Here is a 24525-nt window from a genome sequence, read left to right as displayed (position 1 = left end):
GTTGTGTGTGTGTGTATATATATATATATATATATATATATATACATATATATATATATATATATATATATATATATATCCTGGCATTTAGAGATAAGAATGAAGCCAATCAGGTTGGGGTTAAAGTAATTCAGAACACAGGGAAGGAACACATTGTCTGTATTTTAGAACCACGCATACTCCTTGAGACCAAAGAAAGAAAGGTTTATTTTGTCAGGAACCTAAATTTTCTGTAGCGCATAATCTAACTCATCCTATTTGTATAGCTTATTTGAAGAACTGAAACACAGGGAGCCCAGAATAAGAAAGAGGTCCTTTAATCTTGTATAGTTTAATGCAATGCCTGGATACATCCTAGAGTATATTAAGCAGATAATCAAAAAGTATTGGCAAAGTCCCTTGAGGGATGGAAGAAAAAATATGAACTATTAAACTATACCATCAGGGAATCCACTGACACTATGTCAAACCTTAGGGACACCCATATCAGCAGGCCAAGCCCTTGATCTTGAAGCTTACTCTTGTGAAGCTTATGTAGGTAGCGGAATTTAGCCTACCTGTAGGTGTGCCTAAGAGTATACTGCTGGAGGACCTCTTTTGTTGCTCATATGTGGCCTCACTCTCTCTAAGCCCAACTCTGCAAGTGAAATAAATGCCCTCCTCACTACGTGAGACATGACATCCAAGGGTGAAAGTCTCCCTGGAAGCATGGGAGATGACTCCCAGGGATGAGTCCAGCCCTGGCATCATGGAATCAACAATTCCATCTGACCAAAAGAGGAAAAAGAAGTGTAACTAATAAAGTATCAGTGGCAGAGAGAGTTCAAATGGAGTTAAGAGGCTACTCTAGAAGTTGCTCTTACACAAGCTTCAGTTAGACATTGCTACCTATCATAACCTGCCAAACCCCAACCAGAACCATTCCAACCAATCCTAAAGAACACCTAGGGCAATATAAAAGATTCCACAAGGGTTCCATGCACTAAAGTAACTTTCCAGAAACCTACGACTTCCAGATGGGTCCCTGGACCAGATAAGTCCTGAAACCTAGAGGGCCCAGCCTCTCCAGAACATCAAATAGTTTCTCCCTACTCCATATTACTGACAGACCCTTCCAAAATGAAAAAATTAGAATGGCCATAACCCAAACACCCCTAAAGTGAGGGATGGAAAGATCAAAGGTGATGGTAGAATCATACAAAGAAGGTAGGACTTAACAAATTGAATATGATTGCTGAATCATTACATTGATATCTCTTTTAGTCTCCAATATCTTAGAGCAGCTAGAAGTGAAAACCTAAAATTGTGGAATTGTAACCCATGTCAAGCTCTGAAATATGTTCTACAACTAATTGTGGTGCTGTGCTTTGAAATTTATTGCTTTTATATATATGTTATTTTTACAAAAAAGAAAAAAAAAGTCGATTGTGATGATAAAAAATGTTTAAACCCTCTAGCCAACTATAATCTGGAGCAGCTAGAAGGAAAAATCTGAGAGGATGTTATGGTAGCCCATGACAAACTCTGGGATCTGTCCTATAACTACTTGTTGAAGAGTGCTTTGAAAGCTATTGCTTTTTTCTGTCTTTTCATTGTATATATGTTATATTATGCAATAAAAAAGTAAGAAAAAAATTAGAAACTCTAAGATACTACCACATTAACCACAATGGTTTAAGTTTTTTAAGTTGTCAGTACCAAGTGTTGGTAAGGATGTGGAGCAACTGGGATCTCAGTTGTATTTTTGGTTGTAGTATAAGTAAATTGGACAACCACTTTCGAAAAATGTTTTGAACATTCTGGGTTAAGAGTGTGCAATTACTCATTTATTCTCTTAGCAAACACTTATTGAGGATATGCTCAAGCATGGTGCTGGGTGCTGTAGGTAAAGATGAAATACACAAGGATGTTCCTGGTCTAGTGAAATGTAGTCAGTGGCATATGGTGTAGTGATCCCGGTGGTAATTAAGTTTGCCCTGGGACCACACGGGATTGTGGAGTCAGCAATCTACTGTGAGTCTGGGGGACATCAGGTAGGTCTTCTTAGAAGAGGTAATATCAGATCTGACTTTTGAAGAATAAATCTTATTAATCATTTGAAGAAAGTTGTCCTAACCAGAGGGAGTAGATTGTTCAAATGCAGAGAGGCATTAGAACCTCTCTCTTATGATGAGAGTTCTTCCAGTATTTCAGAAGGGAGCATTGGGTTTGGGGCTTGACAGGGTTTAGGAATGATACAGAGGCAAGAATGAGAAAGATAAGTGGAGGTCAGATCACAAAGGATCTTAAGACATTTGGATTTTTTTTTCCTTAAAGGTAATATGGAGCTGTTTAAGGGCTTTAATCAAAAGCTATAAAATGATCAAATGTGCATTTTAGAAAGATAGCTTTTGTTGAACCCTGAAGGCATTTAGGAGGCCATTAAACCAATTTAGGTAAGAGATGCTGAAAGTATAAGCCACAGCAGTGGAGGAGGGAAATAAAAGGGCTCAGATTGGAAAGCTTTTAAGAAGTAGTATAAATAGGACTCAGTGGGGAAGGAGAAGCCTAGGAAATCTCCCCAGGTTTTGGCATAGACATCTTGTTGGATGTGCTGCAGTTTACCTATTTATTTACTTATATATGAATAAAAAACAGTGTTAATTCGGAGCAAAAACTGCTATCTCTTTCTGGAGGTAATGAAGGCTTCCCCAAGAAGGCAAATCACAGAAACTCTATTTTGTTCTCTAGTTGCTCCCACATGGTATAGTCAGAGTCACTATAGGAGTGACTATGACTCCTATACTAATGGAATGCACTGTTGGATAATTATGATTTTTACTTTAGAAGAACATCCAATTATTATTTAATATCTTAAGGTGCTTCCTCTCTAGATTGTGTAAATATGTTTTATAAACTTTTTGTGTTATTTTCTCCCTGCCCCACTAATGACTACACATAATACCCAAGATTTCAAGACTGGACTTCCAGATTTGGTTAAAGTTGAACAACTTCATTAAATTTTGTAATTAAAACTGGCTTTGTTTAGCACTGATGAGAAGCCAGCTCAAGAATGTTTCCACAGGGTGGCTTAATATCAAATAATTCAGGTGTTCATTAGCAGCTTACTATGTGTGAAAAGTTCAAATAAGTTGCATATTTCTTCCAAGATCGAAGAGATTAAAGAGTCAAGTAAGAGAAGTAGAATTAAATTGGACCTACCAGACATTTTCACAAGAATGAGCCAGAATAAATAAAAATATAGAAAAAAATACCATGAAGGCTCCCACTGACCTAAAATGGAACAATCTGAACATAAAAAGGCAATACCTACAACAGACTAGGAAACATCAGCTATATAAACACAAGTGGTGAGTCTCTAATGATATAAGAAGAATAGCTATTAACTCATTGGTCATCATTGGAGATTGCTAGGTCACCAACTCTGAAAATTGGTAAAGGGAGATAATATTTTTATTACCTTTGCTGTACAAACTCTTTTTCAGGATAACCATATAATAGAGGAAGGAAAGTTCTTCTTTATGAAAATCAAGCTAAAATGCTCGAATCAGGAAATTGTTGTGCTGTAACCCCAAATGAAATAATGAATCTTAGGCAGAAATAACCAATGGATGCTAAACACATACGGTGAAACATTGATTTGGAATTTAATATTAAAGAGGGTCAGCTGAAGTCACCTAAATTTACTGACTAATCTTAATGTTATTAAAGGTGGAATAAACCAGGTATGTTATTTACCTGTTGTCTCTCAGCTTCACATCCATACTATCTATAATTTGTTCTGTGCTATGCTGAGGTTAGGAGTCTGTAAACCACATTTCTCTTTTCATAGCTGGTTTTTCTCTATTAGGTTCCATAATAGGAGCCACTAGAGGTTAGAGGATAGAAAAGAGACTTGACCCTTCCTGTTCTTCTCTGGATTGCCCCAACAGTGACCCTTCCTCCTGGAGGCAGCAGCTTCTGGCCTCTTTAGCACTCCAAATTAAGCGCATCCCACCTTCATAGAGGTACCAACAATAGCCTCCTCCCTCATCGGAGGTTTCACCCATAGCTCTGTTTCTTTTGTTTTTTTGTTTTTTTCATTTTTTATTTTTCTTGGCATGACCATTCTCCGGGAATCAAACCCCAGTCTCCGGCATGACAGGTGAGAATTCTGCCACTGAGCCACCATTGCACCGCCCTCACCCATCGCTCTGGGAGGCCCCTCATCTGAGTTTAGTAGGTACTGGTTCCATTTTCTCCCCTTAGCTTTAGGGGTGTGACAGCTCCTGTGGTTACCATCTCTCATTTACTTTGGTGGTTCTCTATTTACTTTTTCAGCTCCCTTCCACTTATGTAACCAATCCCCAGTGAAATCTCTTCAAGTACATAGTGTGGTATCTGTTTTCCTGGCTGGATTTTGACTACATGTGAGACATTCATTGATGGCATTGGAAGTACTTAGTATCACCTATGAAGTATCCTTTTTATTTTAAATTTGCTTGAAGTGTAATTTATATCCAGTAAAATTCACTATTTATTGTGTGTCTCATAGTCAGGTTGCCATGACCATGTCATGATATAGAACATTTTCATCACCCCAGAATAGTTTCCTTGTGCCCCTTAGTAGATAATCTCCTTCCTCCCACCCCCAACTCAAGACAACCACTCATCTGATTTCTGTGGCTATAATTTCAATTTTTCTAGAATTTCATGTAACTGGAATCATTTGTTCTTTTGTGTCTGACTTCTCTCACTTAGCACAATGCTTTTTCACATTCATCCGTGTTATTGCATGTTTGCCCGTTTTTATTGCTGAGTAGTATTCTAGCATATGGAAATACCACAACATGTTTATGTATTCACCTGTCAGTGGACATATAGGTTGTTTCCATCCTTATGCTAATGAATAAAACTGCTGTGAATCTGTGAGTGCAAGTTTTTGTACGAATATATATCTTTCATTTCTCTTGGATAAATATCCAGGAGTAGAATGGCTGGGTTGAATGGTAAGTGTATGTTTACAAGAAACTACCAGATGTTTTGCAACATGGTTGTACCACTCTTTAATGACAATGGATGAAAATGCCGGTTACTTCACATCCTTTTCAAGACTTGGTATTGCCAGTCTTTTTTTTACTTTTTACATCCTCTGGACAGGTTTTATTCCCAGGATATCGAACCCCTTGTATTGCCAGTCTTTTTAATTTTAGTTATTCTAGTGAGGATGTTGAGGTAACTTATTGTGGTTTTAATTTGCATTTCCTTAATAACTAATGATGATATATTATGTTGAACATCTTTTCATGTGCTTATTTGCCATTTGTATATCTTTGATGAAGCATCTAATTCAAATCTTTCGCCAGTTTTTAAAAAATCAAGGTATTTGCCCTCTTACTGAGTTTTTTTTTTAAATCTCAGTTGTATTTTTATACTTCCCAGTTTATTTCGAAAACAATCTTTTCTGATATATCCAAATGAATTTGAGATTACAGTTATCTCAAAGTACACAGATTACCTAAATTCTGTGCTTTAGTTCCCAGGCTGCTGAAAGCAGATACCATGAAATGGGTTGGCTTTAACAATGGGAATTGTTAAATAAATGGGAATTTATTAGCTTATAAGCTTATAGTTTTGAGGGTGAGAAAAATGTCCAAATCAAAGCATCATCAAGGTGATGCTTTCTTCCTAAAGACTGCTTTGACTCTGCCACATGGCAGCATCTGTTGGTCTCTCCTTTCTCTTTTGGGCTTTGTTCCACCAGCTTCTTGCTTCCATGGCTTTTTTTCGCCCTCTCTGTATTCATTCCATTTGTAAAAGACTCAACAGGAGGATTAAGACCCATCTTAACAAAGCTGTGTGTGAGTATGGTTGAAAGAGGAAGGCTAGGGGCACATATGACATCAGAAGGAAAGATAGAGGATAAAAACTGAGACTGTAAAACAGCAAAATTTAGAGTGGACAATGATGGTGCTTAAATGTACAAATTTACATGAAGGAGAAGAAATGAAGGTCAACATTGCAAGGTGTTTAAAATGGGATGATATATGGAAAACATAGTCAATGCAACCTAGTGCCTATAGTTAACAGTAACATTGTAATATGTGCCCATTAATTGTAACAAAAGCAACTGTCGATAAGAAGCTAAATACCAATAGGAAGGGTATATAAGGGAGAGGTATGGAGTCTGGTTGTTGTTTCTCCTTTTTATTTTTTAAATTCATTTATTTTTCCTCTTCTTTCTTTGTGGAAGAAATGGAAATGTCCTCATATAGATTGTGGTGATGAATGTATTACTATGTGATTATGCTGGGAGCCATTGATTGTTCACTTAGGATGGATTGTATGATATGTGAATAAAACTGTTTAAAATATAAACAAAAAGATGCAAATGCTGAAGAAAACATGGAGAGAAAGATGTGCTATTCACTGTTCTTAGGGAAGTAGAATGGGGCAGCCTCTCTGGAGGGCAGTGTGATGGTTTCACAGGAGACTAAGTATAGGGTTGCCAAATGATTAGGTATATACTTGCAAGAACTGAAAGCAGGGATACGACTGAACATTTTCACACTGGTGTTTATAACAGGAGTATTCATGATTTGCAATGGATGGAGGTGGCCTAAGGTTACATCAAATGATAAATGGAAGGGCGAACTGTGGTGTATATATACAATGGAATATTGATGGCTGAAAGAAGCAATGAAGTTGTGAGGCATGCAACTAGGTGGATGAATCTTGAGGATATTATATTGAATGAAATAAGCCAGAAACGAAAAGACAAATATTGTAAGTCCTCACTATTATGGACTAAATATAATGTGCAAACTCTGAGAGTTGCATTCGAGAGCGTAGGTTATCAGGGGATAGAATATGAGCAGAGATTGGATAATTTATGATCAAATAGAATGTTCAGTAAGGCTTAGTGTAAAAGTTCCTCGATTATAAGCTCTTAACAGCAGTCACATCTGTTCCTGAGGTTTACCTGTTATTTCTTAATTCTGAGATGCTGAGCTCTTTGTGTATAACCTGATCATTCTCTGGAACTTTGGTATCTGTGTGACACCTGAGATACGGAGTCAGAGTTCTGCAGCTATGAAAGTCAGCATTACTGCATACAATAGCTGTTAAAGAAGCTGAAAAAGAGATCAGACTTCAATTAGAGATATGAATGAAACTAATCTGGTTAGGACTAAGGTAAATTAGAATATAGGGTAAAGGATAATATTGTCTGTATTTTAAAACTTCAACTTCTGTGTGAGACCAAAGGAAGAAATGTATATTTGGTATGAAATTTATATTTTCTCTAGTACACTATCTAATTTAATCGCTAAGGTTAGTTGATTTAAACAACATAATTACATGGAACCTAGAATAGGGAATGAGTTCTTGTTATTCTACACAGGTTAATGTAATATCCTAATACATCCCACAGTAATTTGGGCAGAAAATTAAAAAAGTATTTGCAGAGTCCCCTTGAGGGACTGGGGGGAAATGTGGAGATATTAAACTTCCCCACCTGGGGAATTCCTGGTATTCTTGCAAGCATTAGCTACTCCCAATTTAATAAGCCAAGCCCTCAATCTTGGGTCTTGCCCTTATGAAACTTCTTCCTGCAAAGGAGAAGCTAAACCTACTTACGATTATGCCTAAGAATCATCTCCACAGAACCTCTTTTGTTGCTCAGATGTAACCTCTTTCTCTAAGCCAACTCTGCAGATAAACTCACTACCGCCCCCCCCCCCCCACATGGAACATGACTCTCAGGGGTATAAATCTCCCTGGCAATGTGGAACATTACTCCAAGGAATGAGCCTGGCCCAGCCATTGTAGGATTGAGAAAGCCATCTTGATCAAAAGGGGGGAAATAAACAAAATAAAAAATATTCCAGTGGCTAAGAGATTTCAAAATTAGAGTCAAGAGGTCATTCTGGAGGTTATTCTTTTGCATTATATAGATACTCCTTTCTAGTTTCTAGTGTATTAGAATAACTAGAAGGAAATACTTGAAACTGTTGAACTGTAATTCAGTAGCCTTGATTCTTGATGATAATTGTATAACTATATAGCTTTTATGGTATGACCATGTGATGGTGAAAACCTTGTGACTTAAACTCCAGTGTATGGGTAGATGAGTAATAAAATAGAGACAAATAAATAACAGAGGAGGATGGGAAACTGGTATGTTTTAGGTGTTCTTTTTGTTTTTTTCTCTCGAGTAATGAAAATGTTCTAAAATTGACTGTGGCAGTGAAAACACAACTTTGTGATGATACTGTGAGCTATTGACTGTATACTTTGGATGTTTATTTGGCATGTGAATATTTATCAATAAAATTGCATTAGAAAAAGACCCATCATGAATGAGTTGGGACCCACTTACAAAAGTAGCCTTGATATTAGGTCCTACTTACAATGAGTCCACACCCACAGGAATGGAATAAATTTAAGAACATACCTTTCTGGGGAACATATAGCTTCAAACCACCACATTCTCCTATAAATAAAATACTGATAAAAGAACACAACGTATCATTTAAGAACTTCAACATAGTAGAATTATCTTTTTCCAGCTTTTTAAATTAATTTTCCCAACTAAGCCAATATATATTTGGCATTTGAGTTGTATGTGCATAATAGAAGCAGATGCATTTGTCAAAGTGCACATAAGATAAAACAGCACACAGAGTCCTTTCTGGATATAATTAAATTTTAGGAGGCAGAGTGGTCCAAATGAGAGCAAATAAACTGACTTCCTTATGAAGTAAACTAGATAAGCAACAATTAAGAATAATCAAAGATGCTACATATTAATAACCTAAGTCATTCTCTCTTTCCTATCCTGTTAAAATACAAATGTTCACTGTGGGTGTGTGTGAATTTCCAGTCAAGATTGTCAACTCCTATGACTAGGGTTATGGAATTGAATAAAAGGCCCTGGGGTAAAAAGGTAAGAGGTAGTGTAGGCGAACAGAGGACATTTGTCCATCAAGTCATCCATATCAACTTACTGAGGAGATAGATTATTTAAAAGTCTCAGTGGGCTCTGATAAGGATTTGGGCCTAAAGTGATGTTTTATTTCATTATTTATTAAGATCAGAATTAAGCATGTTAGAATGCTAGTCATTATTCAGTTAGGACCTTAAGGTTAAACATTGGAAAGAAATTATTGTATTACAAAGTGCACATGAAATATGTGTTCTACTAGTTTGTTTGCTCCACCATTTTTGTAATTGGGGCAAGGTAGGATGTTTAGTTTAAGAACATTTAATGTATCCCATAAATTGTCTGAATCAAAGCTTTTTATTAATTTTCTGCAAAACACAACACTGGTTTCCATCTGCAGTTATTTTTTAAGATAAAAAACAGTAAGTCAATTGAAAAAAACAGTTGTAGCCTCGACCTATGAACCATTACACTTTAACACACCAATTGATGGAAAAACCTATAACATCACTATCAAGATGTTAATCATTGTGGGCCTCCAACAATGAATGGATACTGCTTTACTGTGTATTCTCCAAAAATGCTTTGCAGCACCTAACATACTGCTGGTACACAATCTCAAAGTTGGAGACATTCCCGTAATAGGGATCTTCAATAAGTTGCTTAGTGACTCATAGCTCCCAAATAGTTCAATTTTAGCTTTGCAGTTTTTAAAAAAATTTATATATTAATTTAAAAAATTAACAAACCAAATGAAACATCAACATATATAATCAGTAATTCACAATATCATCACTTAGTTGCATATTCATCATTTCCTAGAACATTTGCACTATTTCAGAAAAAGATATAAAAAGACAATAGAAAAAGAAATAAAATGAACACAGAAAAGAAAAAAAAAGATTATACCTACCACACTCCTTACCCCTCGCTTTCATTGTTCACTAGCATTTCAAACTAAATTTATTTTAGCATATGTTCCCCCTATTATTTATTTTTATTCCATATGTTCTACTCGTTTGTTGACAAGGTAGATAAAAGGAGCATCAGACACAAGGTTTTCACAATCACACAGTCACATTGTGAATAGCTTTGCAGTTTTTAACTTGATTACCTTTGATGTTCAAATCTCCCACATTGCTTTTATCCATACATAATATATAGTCGGATGGCAAAGTCTTCTTTGGTAACCTGCTGAGCAGTGTGATTTAAAGGAATATCATGCTTCTTCATGCCATTTTGCCCTTGATAATCAGGACAGTTTCCCATCTCAAATGGGGATGTTGTAGCACTATCTATCCTCCAATTGTCTGAAATATTTTGATCAGTTAAAAGTTGGTGGGTGATTGACAAATGTTATCCAGGCATAACAAATAGCACCAACTTGGACACCTGCTTTGCCATCTTCACAGGCGCGAAGAGACCTGCTCAGGTGCAAATAGAGGCACAGAATTCCTCTTTCTGTATTTTAAGAGTTCTTTATATATTCTGGATACAAGTATATCTTTATGTCTCTCTGTGCTCTAACACTGGCACTGTCTCAACTACTGTGGTTTTATAGTAAATCTTGACACCAGATAGTTAAGCCTCCCAATATTGTTCTTTTTTTTTTTTTTTGAAAATATAATTTTGGCAATTCTAAGTCTTTTGCACTTTCACATAAATTTTACAATCAGCTAGTCAATAAATTCCCATGAAATATTACTGCCTAAAAAATCAAATCCAAGTCTCATAAGGTCTCTACATTTTATCATTAGTTTATAGGAAATAAGACTATAGAGAAATAGGCTTAATGAATACTTGAGGAAGCAATCAGCTAAATCCAGAACATGGGATATTTTGAAAACAAATGTCCCCATTTCTCATCCAAAAAGGAAAGAGGATTGGTACAGAATTAAAGTATATGAAAGGTGAAAAAAGAAAAGTGTATGAAGGGCAGTGTGGTGGTGGCTCAGAGGCAGAGTTCTCACCTGCCATGCCAGAGACCCAGGTTCGATTCCTGGTGCCTGCCCATGCAAGGAAAAGAAAAAAAAAAAAGGAAGATATGTAACATATCACACTGCCGCCCCACCCCACAGAGTTGAAAATGTTAATTTAGGAAAACAGCTATTGAAGATACTCTTTTTTTATTTATTCATTCATTCATTTTAATAACATCTCTTGGTTGCTATCTCATCTCTTTTAACAAATCTAATTTTGTCTGTAAAGTAAAAGGAAATATCCATGAACCAATTAACCAGGGTCCTTTTTTCTAGTTTTCTTGTGGAGAATAATTATTAAATGAGATACTAAAGCCCACTGAACTCTAATTCATAGCAAGTACTCTCTAGGCTACAATAAATTTAACATAATTTTAAGCTACTTAAAGTCCATGTGAATTTGTGAAATAACCCTGACTTTCTAGATGAGTTGAGGAAATTCTATTTCCAGGAATGAATAATAATGAAGAATGAATTATTTGTCCATTGAATTTGAACTCTTCTTAGTGTAGAACTGGTATTACAGTAAGTGTTCTGATCTAATTTGCAGTCATTATATTGTTATAGGTCTACTTTATTATTGTGTGTCAGTGTTTGAAGTTAAGATTTATGAAATCTGACATATTCATATAACTATTGTAAGCAACTTTAGAGAGAACTCCATGCGGAAAACTTCCAAATAGAGCCCCTATTCCCCTAGATACACCAATTTTAATGTTTTGCCACATTTGCTCTATTATTCTTTCTATCCATCAGTATATCATCTGTATGTCTATCTATTTATCAATCCATTTTCTGAACACTTGAGTATAGGCTAAATATATCAGTTCCCTGAACACTCAGTACTCCCACAGTACATTTCCTGAGAACAAAAAAAATAATAAAGTTATTCACTTTATTAACTATCTTAAGTAGCATTATCAAGTTCAAGAAATTTAACATTTGATAGCTTACAATCTATGTTCCAGTTGTTTATATGTCCCCCAAATATTTTTTCAGCCTTTTCCTCTCCATTGTTAGATCCTGTCTGAGATCACATATTGCATTTAATTGTCATTGTCTGTTTAATTGCTCTTTAAAAAAAAATTGTGGTAACATATATACAGCATAAACTTTTCTATTTCAACCACTCCCAAGCAGTGGGATTACTTGTCTTTATACTGTTGTAGAACCCTCACCACCTTCTATTACTAAAAGTTCTATTACTTATCTCCCCAAACAGAAACCCTATACCCATTATTTACATTAACTCCCCATTCTCCCTGACCCCACCCCTGGCAACCTGTACTCTACTTTCTGTCTCTGTAAGCTTGCATATTCTCTGATATTTTCTTTGTAGTTACCACAGGGCTTAAATTTAACATCCTAAATCTATAACAATTTCGTTTGATAAAATCTGTTTATACTGTTCCTATACCCCTCCCCCCCACTTTATGTAGTTCTTGTTGCAAATTGCATGTTATACATTGAGTCCTAAAACATTGATTTATTATTACACTTTATGCATTTGCCTTTTAGATCCTGTGGGAAGTTACACATCAAAATTACAATAATACTAGTATTTATATTTATCCATGCTGTTAACCTTACTGGAGAACCTTATTTCTTCATGTGGCTTTGATCTTTTTACCTAGTGTCTTCCTTTTAACCTGCAGAACTCTCTTGAGCATCTCTTATAGGGCCAGTCTAGTGGTGACAAACTCCCTCACCTTTGGTTTATCTGGGAATGTCTCAGTCTCTTTCTCATTTTTGAAAGATGGTTTTGCCAGATACAGAATTCTTAGTTCCAGTTTTTTGCTTTCAGCACTTTAAATACATCATTCCGCTGCCATCTGGACTCCATGATTTCTGTTGAGAAATCAGTATTTAATCTTTGTTGAGGCTTCCCTGCACATAGCATGTTTTTCTCTCTTGTGGCTTTCAGATTTCTCTTTTCTTTGGTGTTTGACAGTTTGACTATAACATGGTACAGTGTAGATCTATTTGGGTTTATCCTACTTGGAGTTCACTCATCATCTTGGATGTGTATATTCATGTCTTTCATAAGTTTTGAAAGTTTTCAGCCATTATATCTTTGATTAGTCTCCCTGCTCCTTTTTTTCTTTCTTCTCTTTCTAGGATTCTCACATCACATAGTATTGATACACTTGATAGTGTCCCACGGGTTTTTCAGGCTTTGTTCTCTTTTCTTCATTCTTTCCTCTTTCTGCTCCTCAGACTGGATGATTTCAAGTTCACTGAGTTTTTGTTTTCCTAGCTCCATCTGCTGTTGAACCCATCTAGAGAATTTTAAATTTCTATTACTATGGCCTTCAACTCTGTTTGGTTCTATTTCATAATTTCCATCTGTATATCTATATTCTTTTTATGTTCGTCTGTCATTTTCCTGGTTTCCTTTAGTTATTTGTGCATGTTTTCCTTTAACTCTTAAGAGCATATTTAGGACCTTTTTTTTAAAAAAGTCTTTATCTGGTATGTCCCAGGTCTGGTCCTCCTCATTGATGGTTTCTAATACTTCAGTTTTCCCCTTTGCCTGGGCCATTACTTCCTGTTCCTTTACATTTTGTAAGTTCTTGCTAAAACCTGGCTATTTTGATATTTTAATATACCATTGCTGAAATTTCAACTCTGAACCATCTATTCCTTAAGCTTTATCCAGCTAGTGGCATGACAGAGCTTCCCTTGAATAGCTAACAAAATAATAATAATGAAGGAAAAAATAAAACACTTTTCTCAGTCTTTCCAGATCAACCTGTGCAAATGTGCTCCTTCAAAGCTTGTGCAAACAATGGGTTAAGAGAATGGTTCCAGGCCAAAGCATAGAGGCCTCCCTAATTCTTTCTAAACATGTGTCTTTTCTTGAGCATGCATGTGTGGACCTAGGAATTCCCCCATTTACATGGGTACAAATGTCTCCTCTTCCCTAGATAACAGTTTCTTTACATTTTGTTGCAGTTTTAGAAGTCAATCACTATTAGAGTTATGGAAGTAACCAACAAAAGACACACTATCACCACTCCAGGGAAAGATTATACTCGACGTGTTGTCAAAAACTACTTGAATAAAGCAGAGAAGCAAAAAGTCTAATTATAGGAATTGAAAACCACTATCATCTTTTTTGCATGTGAAGTATTTGCATTGTGAAAAGGTATGATAAAGATTTAATTTGATAAAAATACAGAGAATAGGGCGGGCCACAGTGGCTCAGCAGGCAAGAATGCTTACCTACCATGCCAGAGGACCCGGGTTCGATTCTTGGTGTCTGCCCATGTAAAAAGAAAAAGAAAAAAAAATACAGAGAATAAAATGATCCAGATCTAGGGAATACAATAAAATAATTTTATGAGTTACAGCAAAATACATAATTGGATAACTTAACTTTAAACAAAAAAAAATTTTTTAATTATAAAATTTTAGTAGGATAATAAATGAATAAATGAAGAGCCATAACTTGCTTCTAATGTTGAAGACTAATATCATAAGATAACAATATTTACCATAGTAATGTACAAGGTAAAGCAATATCAATGAAAATCCCTTCAGGATTTTATAGAATTTGATGACACATTTACATGGAAGTTATTTGGAAAAATAAAAAGTAAAATGCCAAATATATAATTGGTTAAAAAAAATTTGGGTAGATTGAAATACTAGTGGTCAGTGAGAGGAAGGGGTAAGACATATGGGATGTATGAGTATTTTCTTTTTCTTTTTTTGGAGTGATGTGAATGTTCTAAAAATGATCATGGTGTTGCATACACAACTATGTGATGATATTGTGGGCCACCGATTATATACTGTGAATGGACTGTATGTATGTGAAGATTTCTCAATAAAAATATTTTTAAAAACAGACATTAAAAAGATGCATTCTCAGATTTATAGCTGCATTTTCTTTGTATCTTAAGAGCCTTTTGATCAGTGTTATGTGCATGCTGTCAGCTCTTTCTGTTAAACTGATAAACATGTCTTTGTTCATCAAAACAAACAAAAAAGAAGTTAGCATGTGACAAATCAAAAGCAGCACAACCTCTGGGCCTGACATGAAGAGTTTGGGTGAGGTGAAAGTCTGAGTTCTACATCTTGCTATTAGCTGGGTTCCACTGGCGGACAGTTTTCCTATGTTACCTGGGAGGCATGTATGGATGGGAACCAGAGATGCATATTTTGAGTTTTTGTTTGTCTTCAATGTTTTGTTATTCCTAATAATAAAATAATTAAAATATTAAATTAATGTGAAGTTCACCTATACAGCCTAAGTCAAGAATTGGGTGCAACAAAAGTAAATGAGAGGCAAAAGCCAGAATTGAGTCATGGACAACTCAATCTATCCAATCAGTGCTCAACAATCACCTTGAGGGTTACTCTGGATAGTTTTTATTGACATATCCACACATGAATGGCTTTCATGTAACGATGCTTTAAAAGATCTGCTTGACTTCTGACAAAGCAACAAAAGACATGTTATGGGTCATAAATGGAGGACTGGTACATCTTGTATCTTACTATACATAGTATAAATTTATCTATGCCAACTGGGAGGTGAAATAAGTTCATCTCTGGTGAGATGCAGAACATCAGAAGTAATACATGTTTAAATAAATATAAGAAACGAAACGAGGTCTAGTAAAATAAGTATCAGAAAGCATCAGAATGAAACATACAGAAATACATGACACAAAGCCTTAAGAATTTACCCTCTAAAATACCTTAAGAATTGATACAAATATGAAAGATCAGTACCATTGAAAACTCTTTAGGATATTTTATAGAGTGTGACTGCACAGTAAGAGTGAAATTGTTTGAAATTTTATATTGAAAAATAAAAAGAAAGATTTATAACCTACCTTTTTTTTTTTTTTTTAACATGGGCAGGCACCAGGAATCAAACCCGGGTCTCCTGCATGGCAGGCGAGAACTCTGTCACTGGGCTACCATTGCCTACCCTATAGTCTACTTTTTAAATGGCTAAGCACGTGATCTACCAACACAGACATACAAACTCATCGCAACATAAAAAAACTGTCCCTGATTTGCAAGTGGGATCCAGACCACAGGTGGATGTCCTAAAGAAGAGAATGGACATCTCTACTGAAAAGGAGGGAGAGCCTAGAAGAGAAAGCATATGAGGTAAGCTTGCAGTTGAGGTGGTAGGTAGGCGGTAAGTGAAGGAGTTTTTCTCACTGATGGCTTCTATTTTCTTGGTGATGCCATTGACTATAAGTGGGAAAGTAAAGTTTGTGGAAACATAGTTTTGGAGTAGCTTTGGGTGGGCAGGTGGGGAGTGATGTATAAGGAAGTTGAGCAAAGGTAAACATGAGAATTGCAAGCTTTTCTCCAGTTGAGAGTAGAAAGCCAGGAATCCACAGTGAGAACAACCTACCAATTCATACTATAAAATATTAAAAACAGGGTTCAGTATCATTGGTTCAATTCCAGTTTTGAAAAGCAAAAACATCCATATATGTGTGTAAACACACATGTAGGAAAATCTGTAAAATACATACCAATCTGTTACAGTGGTTACATCTAGGAGAGGAGTTTTACTGAGGTTGGCGGAATGGACTCAGCACAGCTTACAGCTGTTCCCTAAGCCACGCGGCTTCCAACAGAGCCAGCACTGGAGTGTTAGTGGTATCTGGTTCCAACTGATGCTGTGGTGGGAGACTCTAACTAGCCATAGGGCTTGCATCTGTCCACTAGAAGCCATTCAGAGAAAATCTGAGAGGCTTATGAAATTACATTTTCCCAGCTGCTGGAAATTAGACCTATGAAGAATCCCGTTCAGCTGCTGGGAAAGGTCCACAGGCTCTATTTTGACACATGTGATAAGTGGCAATTGTGGAAAGACTATGGCTGGCTTACAATGTGAGTTACTTTCCTCCTTATATTTATATGTCAAGATAAGTCTAGAGCAACAGCAGTTAAATTTTGAAATATTTTTGTTCAAGGCAATCTTCTTGTGAAAATTAATTGTATATGCCAATGACAAATAGAAGGACTTTGAATAAGATTTCTCAACAAAGGAAACAGAAATTGGGGACTTAAGGCCAGGAAACCAAAATCAAACTATACTGCTTACTCAGCACTGATAGTGGGATGGGCTTTGGAGGTAGACAGGACTAGGTTTAACTTTGAACTTCATCATTTAAGAGCTGTGAGACTTTGGGCAAATTACTAAATTTCCCTGAACCAAAGTTTACTCATATTTCATGGGAATAATAATACTTTCTTTGTGGGTCATTGTGATAAGTAAACAAGATAAAATATAAATATAGAAAGGTATTTTTTTCTATATTATTTTATATAGTTTTTTTGTTCCCCTTTTCCTCTCCATTCTCATTTTTCAAGAAAGTAGCCAGGCCCTTTATGTACACTTTCCTTGGGGGTTATTTGTAAAGTGTAAAGCAGTTGTTTGAAAACAAAGTTTTCCTATGTTTTGTGAAAACTTAAACTCATTAAGGAGATTGTGTTAAGTATTGGGGCGGGGGGAGAGGTGGGGAAAGGTGAGTCCTCTTATAGGAAAAGAAGGAGGGTCAGAAAGTAAGTGGATCTTTCCCCAAGTTTATGGAAGGGATAAAGGGTGTTCTATGAGGATCGGTAACGACTGTTCCTCCACTGGATTGATCTCCACAGGTGTCGTTGGTGTAAAGGTGGACACTGGACAACAGGACTGAAACTTCCAGCCCTGGTAAATATTACTGTGCCCAGAAGGAGATGCTACAGTACTACACATGTTCCAAGGAACTATCAAGAGACAATTTAGGCTTGGATAATGAACCTCTCAGTAGTGGCCCAAATCCTGAAGAGGACTCTTTTTATTTTCTCTTGATAAGACCCTTTGTCTTATCATGAGACCCTTTGTATAACTCGATGGATGGAAACGTGTCTTTGCCTGAATTCCCTTGAAATCACAGCTTGTGACAAGGTGTGCCAATTTGAAAGGATTTATGTGCCCTAGAAAAGCCATGTTTTAATCATGATCCGTCTGGCAGAGGCGCAGTTTCTTTTAATCCCTATTCAGCATTGTAGGTTGGGAACTTGATTAGGTTATCTCCACGGAGATGTGACACACCCAATTGTGGGTATTAACCTTTGAGTAGAGGGAGATGTGACTCCACCCATTCCAGGTGGGTCTTGATTAGTTTACTGGAATCCTTTAAAAGAGGAAGCATTTTGGAGAAAGCTTCAGAATGATGAGAGCAGCAGAGACACGAGAACTCTTACAGAGTCCATTGGAGATGAAGGAGAATGCCCCTGGGGTTGCTTCATGAAACGAGGCCTGGAGAGGAAGCTAGCAGACATCGCCATGTTCACCATGTACCTTTCCAATTGAGAGAGAAACCCTGAACTTCATCGGCTTTTCTTGAGTGAACGTAACCTCTTGACGGTGCCTTAATTTGGACATTTTTATCAACTTGCTTAAATTCGGGGTTTTCATTGCCTTAGAACTGTAAACTTGCAACTTATTAAATTCCTCTTTATAAGAAGCCATTCTATTTCTGTTATATTGCATTCTAGCAGCTACCAAACTAGAACACAAGGGCTTAATGCAAGAAGTTTATTTGAGAAGTAAACCCATGGTTCAGGAGTATGGGAAGAAGTCTTTACAAGGTTGCATGATCAAGGTGGTCACTACTGTGGGCTTATGTCAAAATTGTCTGCTGATGTGATGAAGAAGAAGGAGAAACACTGGTCAGTCTGCTCCCATTCCCATTGGTTGGAGCATTAGCCTCTCTAATTTGTATATATGTGAGTGCTGAACAGGCTCCTTCAGGCATCCACAGCAAAGAACCAGAGAAGCCCTGGGGAAGGGAGTAAGTGAGAGAAGCAAGGCAGGCACTTGAAGTGAGGTACTGTCAGTGCAAAGAAGGTAGAAGCCTGTGGGGATCTGTTTGCACAGCCACAACTGGAATTGGAGCTGAGCTGAGAGAATGTGAGGTAGTGTTCATCATGGTGTCTGATACGGGGAGAGAGGCTCAGTAATGACTGAGCAGTATGGGGGCACACAGGACCTTTAAAAATAATTTTCCTCCTGATTATAAAAATAATATGTTTAATTTTGGAGTAGAACCTAATTTAATTTGATTTAAGGCAAATATGAACTTTCTAGTTTATGTTTATTCATGATCTAAGGTTTATTTCTGCTACAGTAGCACCATGCCTAACATAAGAGGGGCTATGGAAAATAAAAATGTCTGTTTCCTCCCCAATCACACATCAATACACATAACAGCACCCAGGCATGCACACGCACATCTATACCCTTGCCTAGAAAGTAGAGGAAAATTTCTTATGAAATGCAGTGATTCCATCATGAGCTTGTACCTGTATGATATTAGCATTTGGCTCCAAACCTCCAAAAAACTGACCTAAGAATTGCTGCTTCCCAAAAGAGCTGATCTGGGTTCTGACATGTACCTACGTTGTTTTGCAAAGCAACCCCTTGTAAGTCTCTTTAAGTCCCAAGGAGTATAATCCATTTAGAGAATAACTTCTCGAACTTTACTTTGCAGATAAATCACCTGAGGATCATATTAGAATGCAAATTCTGATTCAGTAGGTCTGGAGTAGAGTCTGAGACTCTGCATTCCTATCAAGCTCCCAGGTGATGCTGATGCAGTATCCCATCTTTGGACAGCAAGGACTTAGAAAACATAAATGGTATTCCTCTACTGGAAACACCCTTCTGCCTTTTCAGTTGATACTTTCACTGGGCTTCCATGTGCAATTGCAAAACAATTTCCCCACATCAACACTTACAATTTCTGCTTTATCTCTTTAGCACCTGTCCTCATCTAACATACTACTCACATTACTTATCTCCCCCTGACTAGAAAGTAAGCTTCCTAAGGGTAGAGATAGTTGTCTGTATCTCCAGTGCCTGGCTCATAGTAAGCACTCAATAAATCATTGTGGAATGCATGAGTAAATATTTCATTCATCAAATTAAATTGTATTTTAAAGTACATTGAGCACTTGCTAAATATCAGGAATTGTGAGAGGTGCTTTGTGGGAATTCGAAGATAAAATAACTCTTAGCAAGAAAAATAAAACAAAACACTGGGCCATTCCCTTCAGGAGTTCATAGGCTAGTAGGGGAGACTGTGTATATATATGTATATATAATAAAGGCAGAATAATTGGAGGCATGGTAGAGGTGCAAACCATTACTGGGAAGCCAAATAATCAAGTATTCTAAATTGGGCCAGAGTGGGGAGACAAAATGAAGGAGACAGCACTTGAAGTATGGTAGAAATTGTACCAGTGGGAAGGAGGAAGAAATTCTAGGTAAAGAGAACAATTGGAGCAGAGAACTAGAGGCAGAAAAATATCCTTAATGTTTTATTCAAGGGAAAATAATTACTGTAACTGAAGTATGGGGTAGGGGTTGTGGGCTGTGTGGGAGATAAGTACAGAATGGTAGATTAAAACCAGATAATTTGGACCATGAAAATCATATTGTATAGTCTTTCATATTAAGGTCCTTGGTAGCCCAAATGAAAAATACACTTGCCCAGCCCCCTACTGAATTATGCATTATATGTCCAAAAGTTCCACAGGTGGTTCTGATAGTAAGCTAGAAATAAGAATCACTAACCGGAAAAGATGATTTGGGAAGCAGTGTGGGAAGTGAGATGACTGGGAGAAGGCAGAGGCTGGAGGCTGAGAGTCCAGGTAGGAGACTTGCAGAACCAGGTGAGGGATTATAGGAAATGAGAAGAGGGATCCAGTTCTAATGAATGGGGAGAGGGCAGTAGAACTCTTACTCATTAAAAGTTCAGGATAACTCAGGATCCAGAGCATTTAGCAATCTTCCTTCTTGCCCTCCTGGTCCCATGCAGTTCTCCTTCCTCTACTAGGACCATGTCATGCAACTTCTAACAGGTCTTGGGAGGAGTTATAACATAGTAATGAAGGGGATAGGATAGACCGTCAAACACTAATGTTGCATCGTGACCTTGGGTAAATTCTTATAATCTCTAAGCTTCAACTTCCTTATCTGAAAGATAAAATATAGGACTAGTAAAAAAAAAAAAAGGACTAGTGCCCACCTAGTAACTGTCGAAAGGATTAAAACTGAAAATACTTAAAATAATTAGTTGAGTAACCGGCTGTGATAGTTAAGATAGATTGTGCTGCACTAAATAATCTCCAAATATCTGTGGTTTAAAATGAAATTTTTTTGTTAATCACATGTCCACCATGTGCCAGCAGGGTGATTCTGCTTATTGTGGTTTCTCAGGGACACTGACAGAATAGCTACCACTGTGAATACTGCCAGTTTCTATGTTAAAATGAAAAAGAAATCTGGAAGGTCTCACACTGACAAATGCTTGTTTCAGAAGAGACATATGTTTCTGTTGACAGTTCTTTGGCCAGAGCCAGTCATAAGGCCGGATCCGCTACCAGGAGGTGCGGAAGTGCAATCCTATTTGTGCTCAGGAGATAGGAGAGCCTGAAATATTTGGTAAGCTTTAACTATTGCTGTTTACTTATATCCTGAAATTTGCAGCCCAGCTTCTACCTTGAGTCCTCATACCGCTGAGCTGCCGTTCAATAACCTTCCCCCATCACGACTGGCAATAGAGTGCTCACAGCGTCCTTTAATGGTACATAATGCGACTTGACTCCCCCTCTGCAGCCAAACCAGCTCAGCAGAGCTTGTGTCACAGCATTAATCGTCCAGTTTGCCCCAGATTGTAAGCCTTGTAAGAGCACACAGAATAAACTTTTATGTCCCAAGACCACCCTTGTAGTAATAAACTGAAAAATAACCTTTCTTCTTGGCACAGGTATATAAATTTCAAGTATTTAAAGGACCTGGCTATCAAATTCAACATTTTTTCACAGTACAGTCTGTTTTACTGCATAGAAACTCCCCTTCTGTCTCCAATACCCTCTTCCTTCTTCTGAACATAAAAATACTCATAGCGATTGGGCCACGACCATGTAATTCCTGGGGGCCTATCTGCAAACACAACTCAAATAAGTATCCTTAATTACAAGAAAAATAAAGAGGAATTGCTTCTGAAGGAGCTATAATTGCACGTTTCAGTCTCCTGTCAGGCCTTCCTAACTGGAGTCCATGGACCTCTGGGTAGAATAGTATTTTAATAGAATTGATTTTCTTTGTAATTCTATGCATTGTATGCTATGCATTTTAAAATGATCTGAGGAGGGGTCCAAAGCTTCACCTGACTGCTAAAAAAGGTTACTTGGCACATTAAGAATTCAGTAAAATTAAAGTTCTACATTGCAGAGATTCTGTATGAGTCTGGGGAAACATTTAAAATCTTACCACTGGGTGGTGATATTGCTTTAAGAGTAAGAGAGTAAGGCAGGCTCACTGAAAACCACATTATCTCAGAGAACGTGAGAAACAAAGTTGTGACGTGGCCACAGAAAGTTAGACAGTAGTAGTCTTGAGTGAAAGTTACAAATTCTTAGCAGTCAAAATGCAAGTCCACTAACGTTACAGTCTATGTAACATTCTATAGAATGTAATTGGTAATGGGTTTTACTATTTTAAAGTTGTATATAACACAAAATTGCAAGGTTTTGAGGACCTCTTAGCTTACAAATTCCCTAATGTGGATTTTCTTCAATACATAAAGTGATGGCTTGCTGTGGTATCATTTTTCTTTCCCACTTGTCAGGGTTTTATGTTTCCAATTAGCTCCGTTCTGAGTTTTTGTATGAGAACAGCATACTTGGGTACTGAATTCCAGTCATATGCCATCATGATTAGATCCATGTGGCAAGTTCCAAAATAGAAGACACAGCTCCTGAATAGGAAGTGATAATAGGATGATGGAAACTGCATGCACACACACACACACACACACACAAAAAAAAAAAAAAAACAAGGAAGAAGAATAAAACAGCTAATTATACTAGCGGAAGCAACATGTACTTATAGATGAAACAGTTTGCTACAAAAGAATCTGGGGGAGAAGGTAGTTATTTGGTTGTATAAACTAAATAAGATGACCATGCGATAATTGCTAACACTGGATAAATGGGGATTCCTTATACAATGTCTATATTTTTGCATATGTTTGAAATTTTTCATAAGTAAAAATATAAACCAATATTTAAGAGCTGCCGAAGCGAATTTCTCGTGATCATAATGTGAGAAAAAGACCAAGCCACACAGAGTTAATGGCAGGGATGGAGAAGAGGTTGGAAGGCACAGGAAATGAATAAACTAGAGGGTATGGCATAGTATTGCGTCTACATTACTCAACCCCTGTTAGACAGGGCTTCTTTAGTGGAGACAAAGATTGTGCAACATTTTTCTATCTGCTCTAAAAACTGGCTTTTATGAAACTGTAACTCTCCCGGCCTTTTGTTTGGGGATGGGGGTGGGTTTGGGGTAAGAGAATAGATGAGAGGATCAGCAAAGAATTAAATGTTAGGCAAGATAATAGACTCTCTTTAGGAGTTTTAAGCCTACAGAGCTAAAAGAAAGTAAGTTTTTTCTGTTTGGTTTAGAAATTCTTCATGGCTTTAAAAAGAAGAGTTATAGTTTATTTTTATTATGTATGGGCCACTTGAATAGCTTTGTTTTGAGAGATTTGTTTTATCTGCAGTGACAAAGAGGACCATTCCAGGTTGTTATAAATGTTTATCTGTTGGATTTAATGTTTTTGAAAAGTTTAACTGAAAATGTCTTTTATTCATTAATGCCTCCATTTCTTCTCTAACCAAGAGAAAAAATACCTCTTATGTAATCTTTTTTAGCATTCAGAAAACCCCTTGGTTTTTACTTCTTGCAGGATATGAGGGAGACATTTCCATTTTTAGCTTTACAAGAACTAAGAATTACAACTTAATCTCTGTCAATACAAGAATACTATCCTCTTGAATAAAATAAACAATTTATTAATGGGAGTGCACAGCATTTTTATTAAATAAAAAATACCCATAACGTAATTGAAATTCAGTCAATCCGTATGTGGTGGGGGTAACATTTTGGATTACCTACAATTTAAGTTCTCTCTTTGTTAAGCTGACTTTTTTCTCCCATACCCTGTCCATCATCAAGCCTCAGTGATGAGGTTGGGATTGGAAGAAGGAGGATATGTCTTAGAGGAAATGGAAAGACTGAAGTTTCAGCTTCTGGTCCCAGAGGATTGTGGGCTTCTAAAACAGATTCCTAAGAAGGGGACCTAGTCTCCCATTTCTGGGCTTTGGCCAGAATGGGAATATCTGTGGCAGAGGGCTTTGCCTTGGTCCACATTTGGGGGTCCAGAGGGAACTCCCTTACCAGCCTGGGGGCAGCCACAACAAAGACATCTCTGTGACACAAGCCTGATTGCACAGAGGGCAGATCTGAGTTTAGCTTTCCTGAGCTGCTCTTGGTTTCTAGGTGGTAGAGATGGAACCTAGAAGTTCCTGCATAAGGACACACAGAAGGTGGGTCTGCCTTGGGGTCTGCTGAGGCAAAGGACAGCAGCCTATGTGGGCATCACAGGTCAGGGTGGGGATAGAGGAAAGGCAGGCACTTAGAGTACTCTTCAGCCTTAGGCGAGAGCCAAGGCAAGGCTGAGCCATCAGGGAGCACCACTTCATGCCGAACAAGTTGAGAGACACTGCCGTGAGAGACACTATTGCAGA

General features: G+C 37.1%; 1 protein-coding gene across 1 annotated transcript in view; it reads left to right on the top strand.

Annotated features, from left to right (window-relative positions):
* LOC143673566 (uncharacterized) overlaps positions 1-19339 on the top strand; it is a 31957-nt gene extending 12618 nt beyond the window's left edge. The window contains exons 2-3 of the mRNA XM_077148247.1: positions 15778-16032; positions 17539-19339. Of these exons, the coding sequence (XP_077004362.1) occupies positions 15778-15882 (105 nt within the window). The 3' untranslated portion in view covers positions 15883-16032; positions 17539-19339. The remainder of the gene's footprint in view (positions 1-15777; positions 16033-17538) is intronic.
* The last annotated feature ends 5186 nt before the right edge of the window (positions 19340-24525 follow it).

Source organism: Tamandua tetradactyla, chromosome 2 (assembly GCF_023851605.1).
Source record: "Tamandua tetradactyla isolate mTamTet1 chromosome 2, mTamTet1.pri, whole genome shotgun sequence".
Classification (NCBI taxonomy): domain Eukaryota; kingdom Metazoa; phylum Chordata; class Mammalia; order Pilosa; family Myrmecophagidae; genus Tamandua; species Tamandua tetradactyla.
This window is presented reverse-complemented; position numbering and strand designations above follow the sequence as displayed.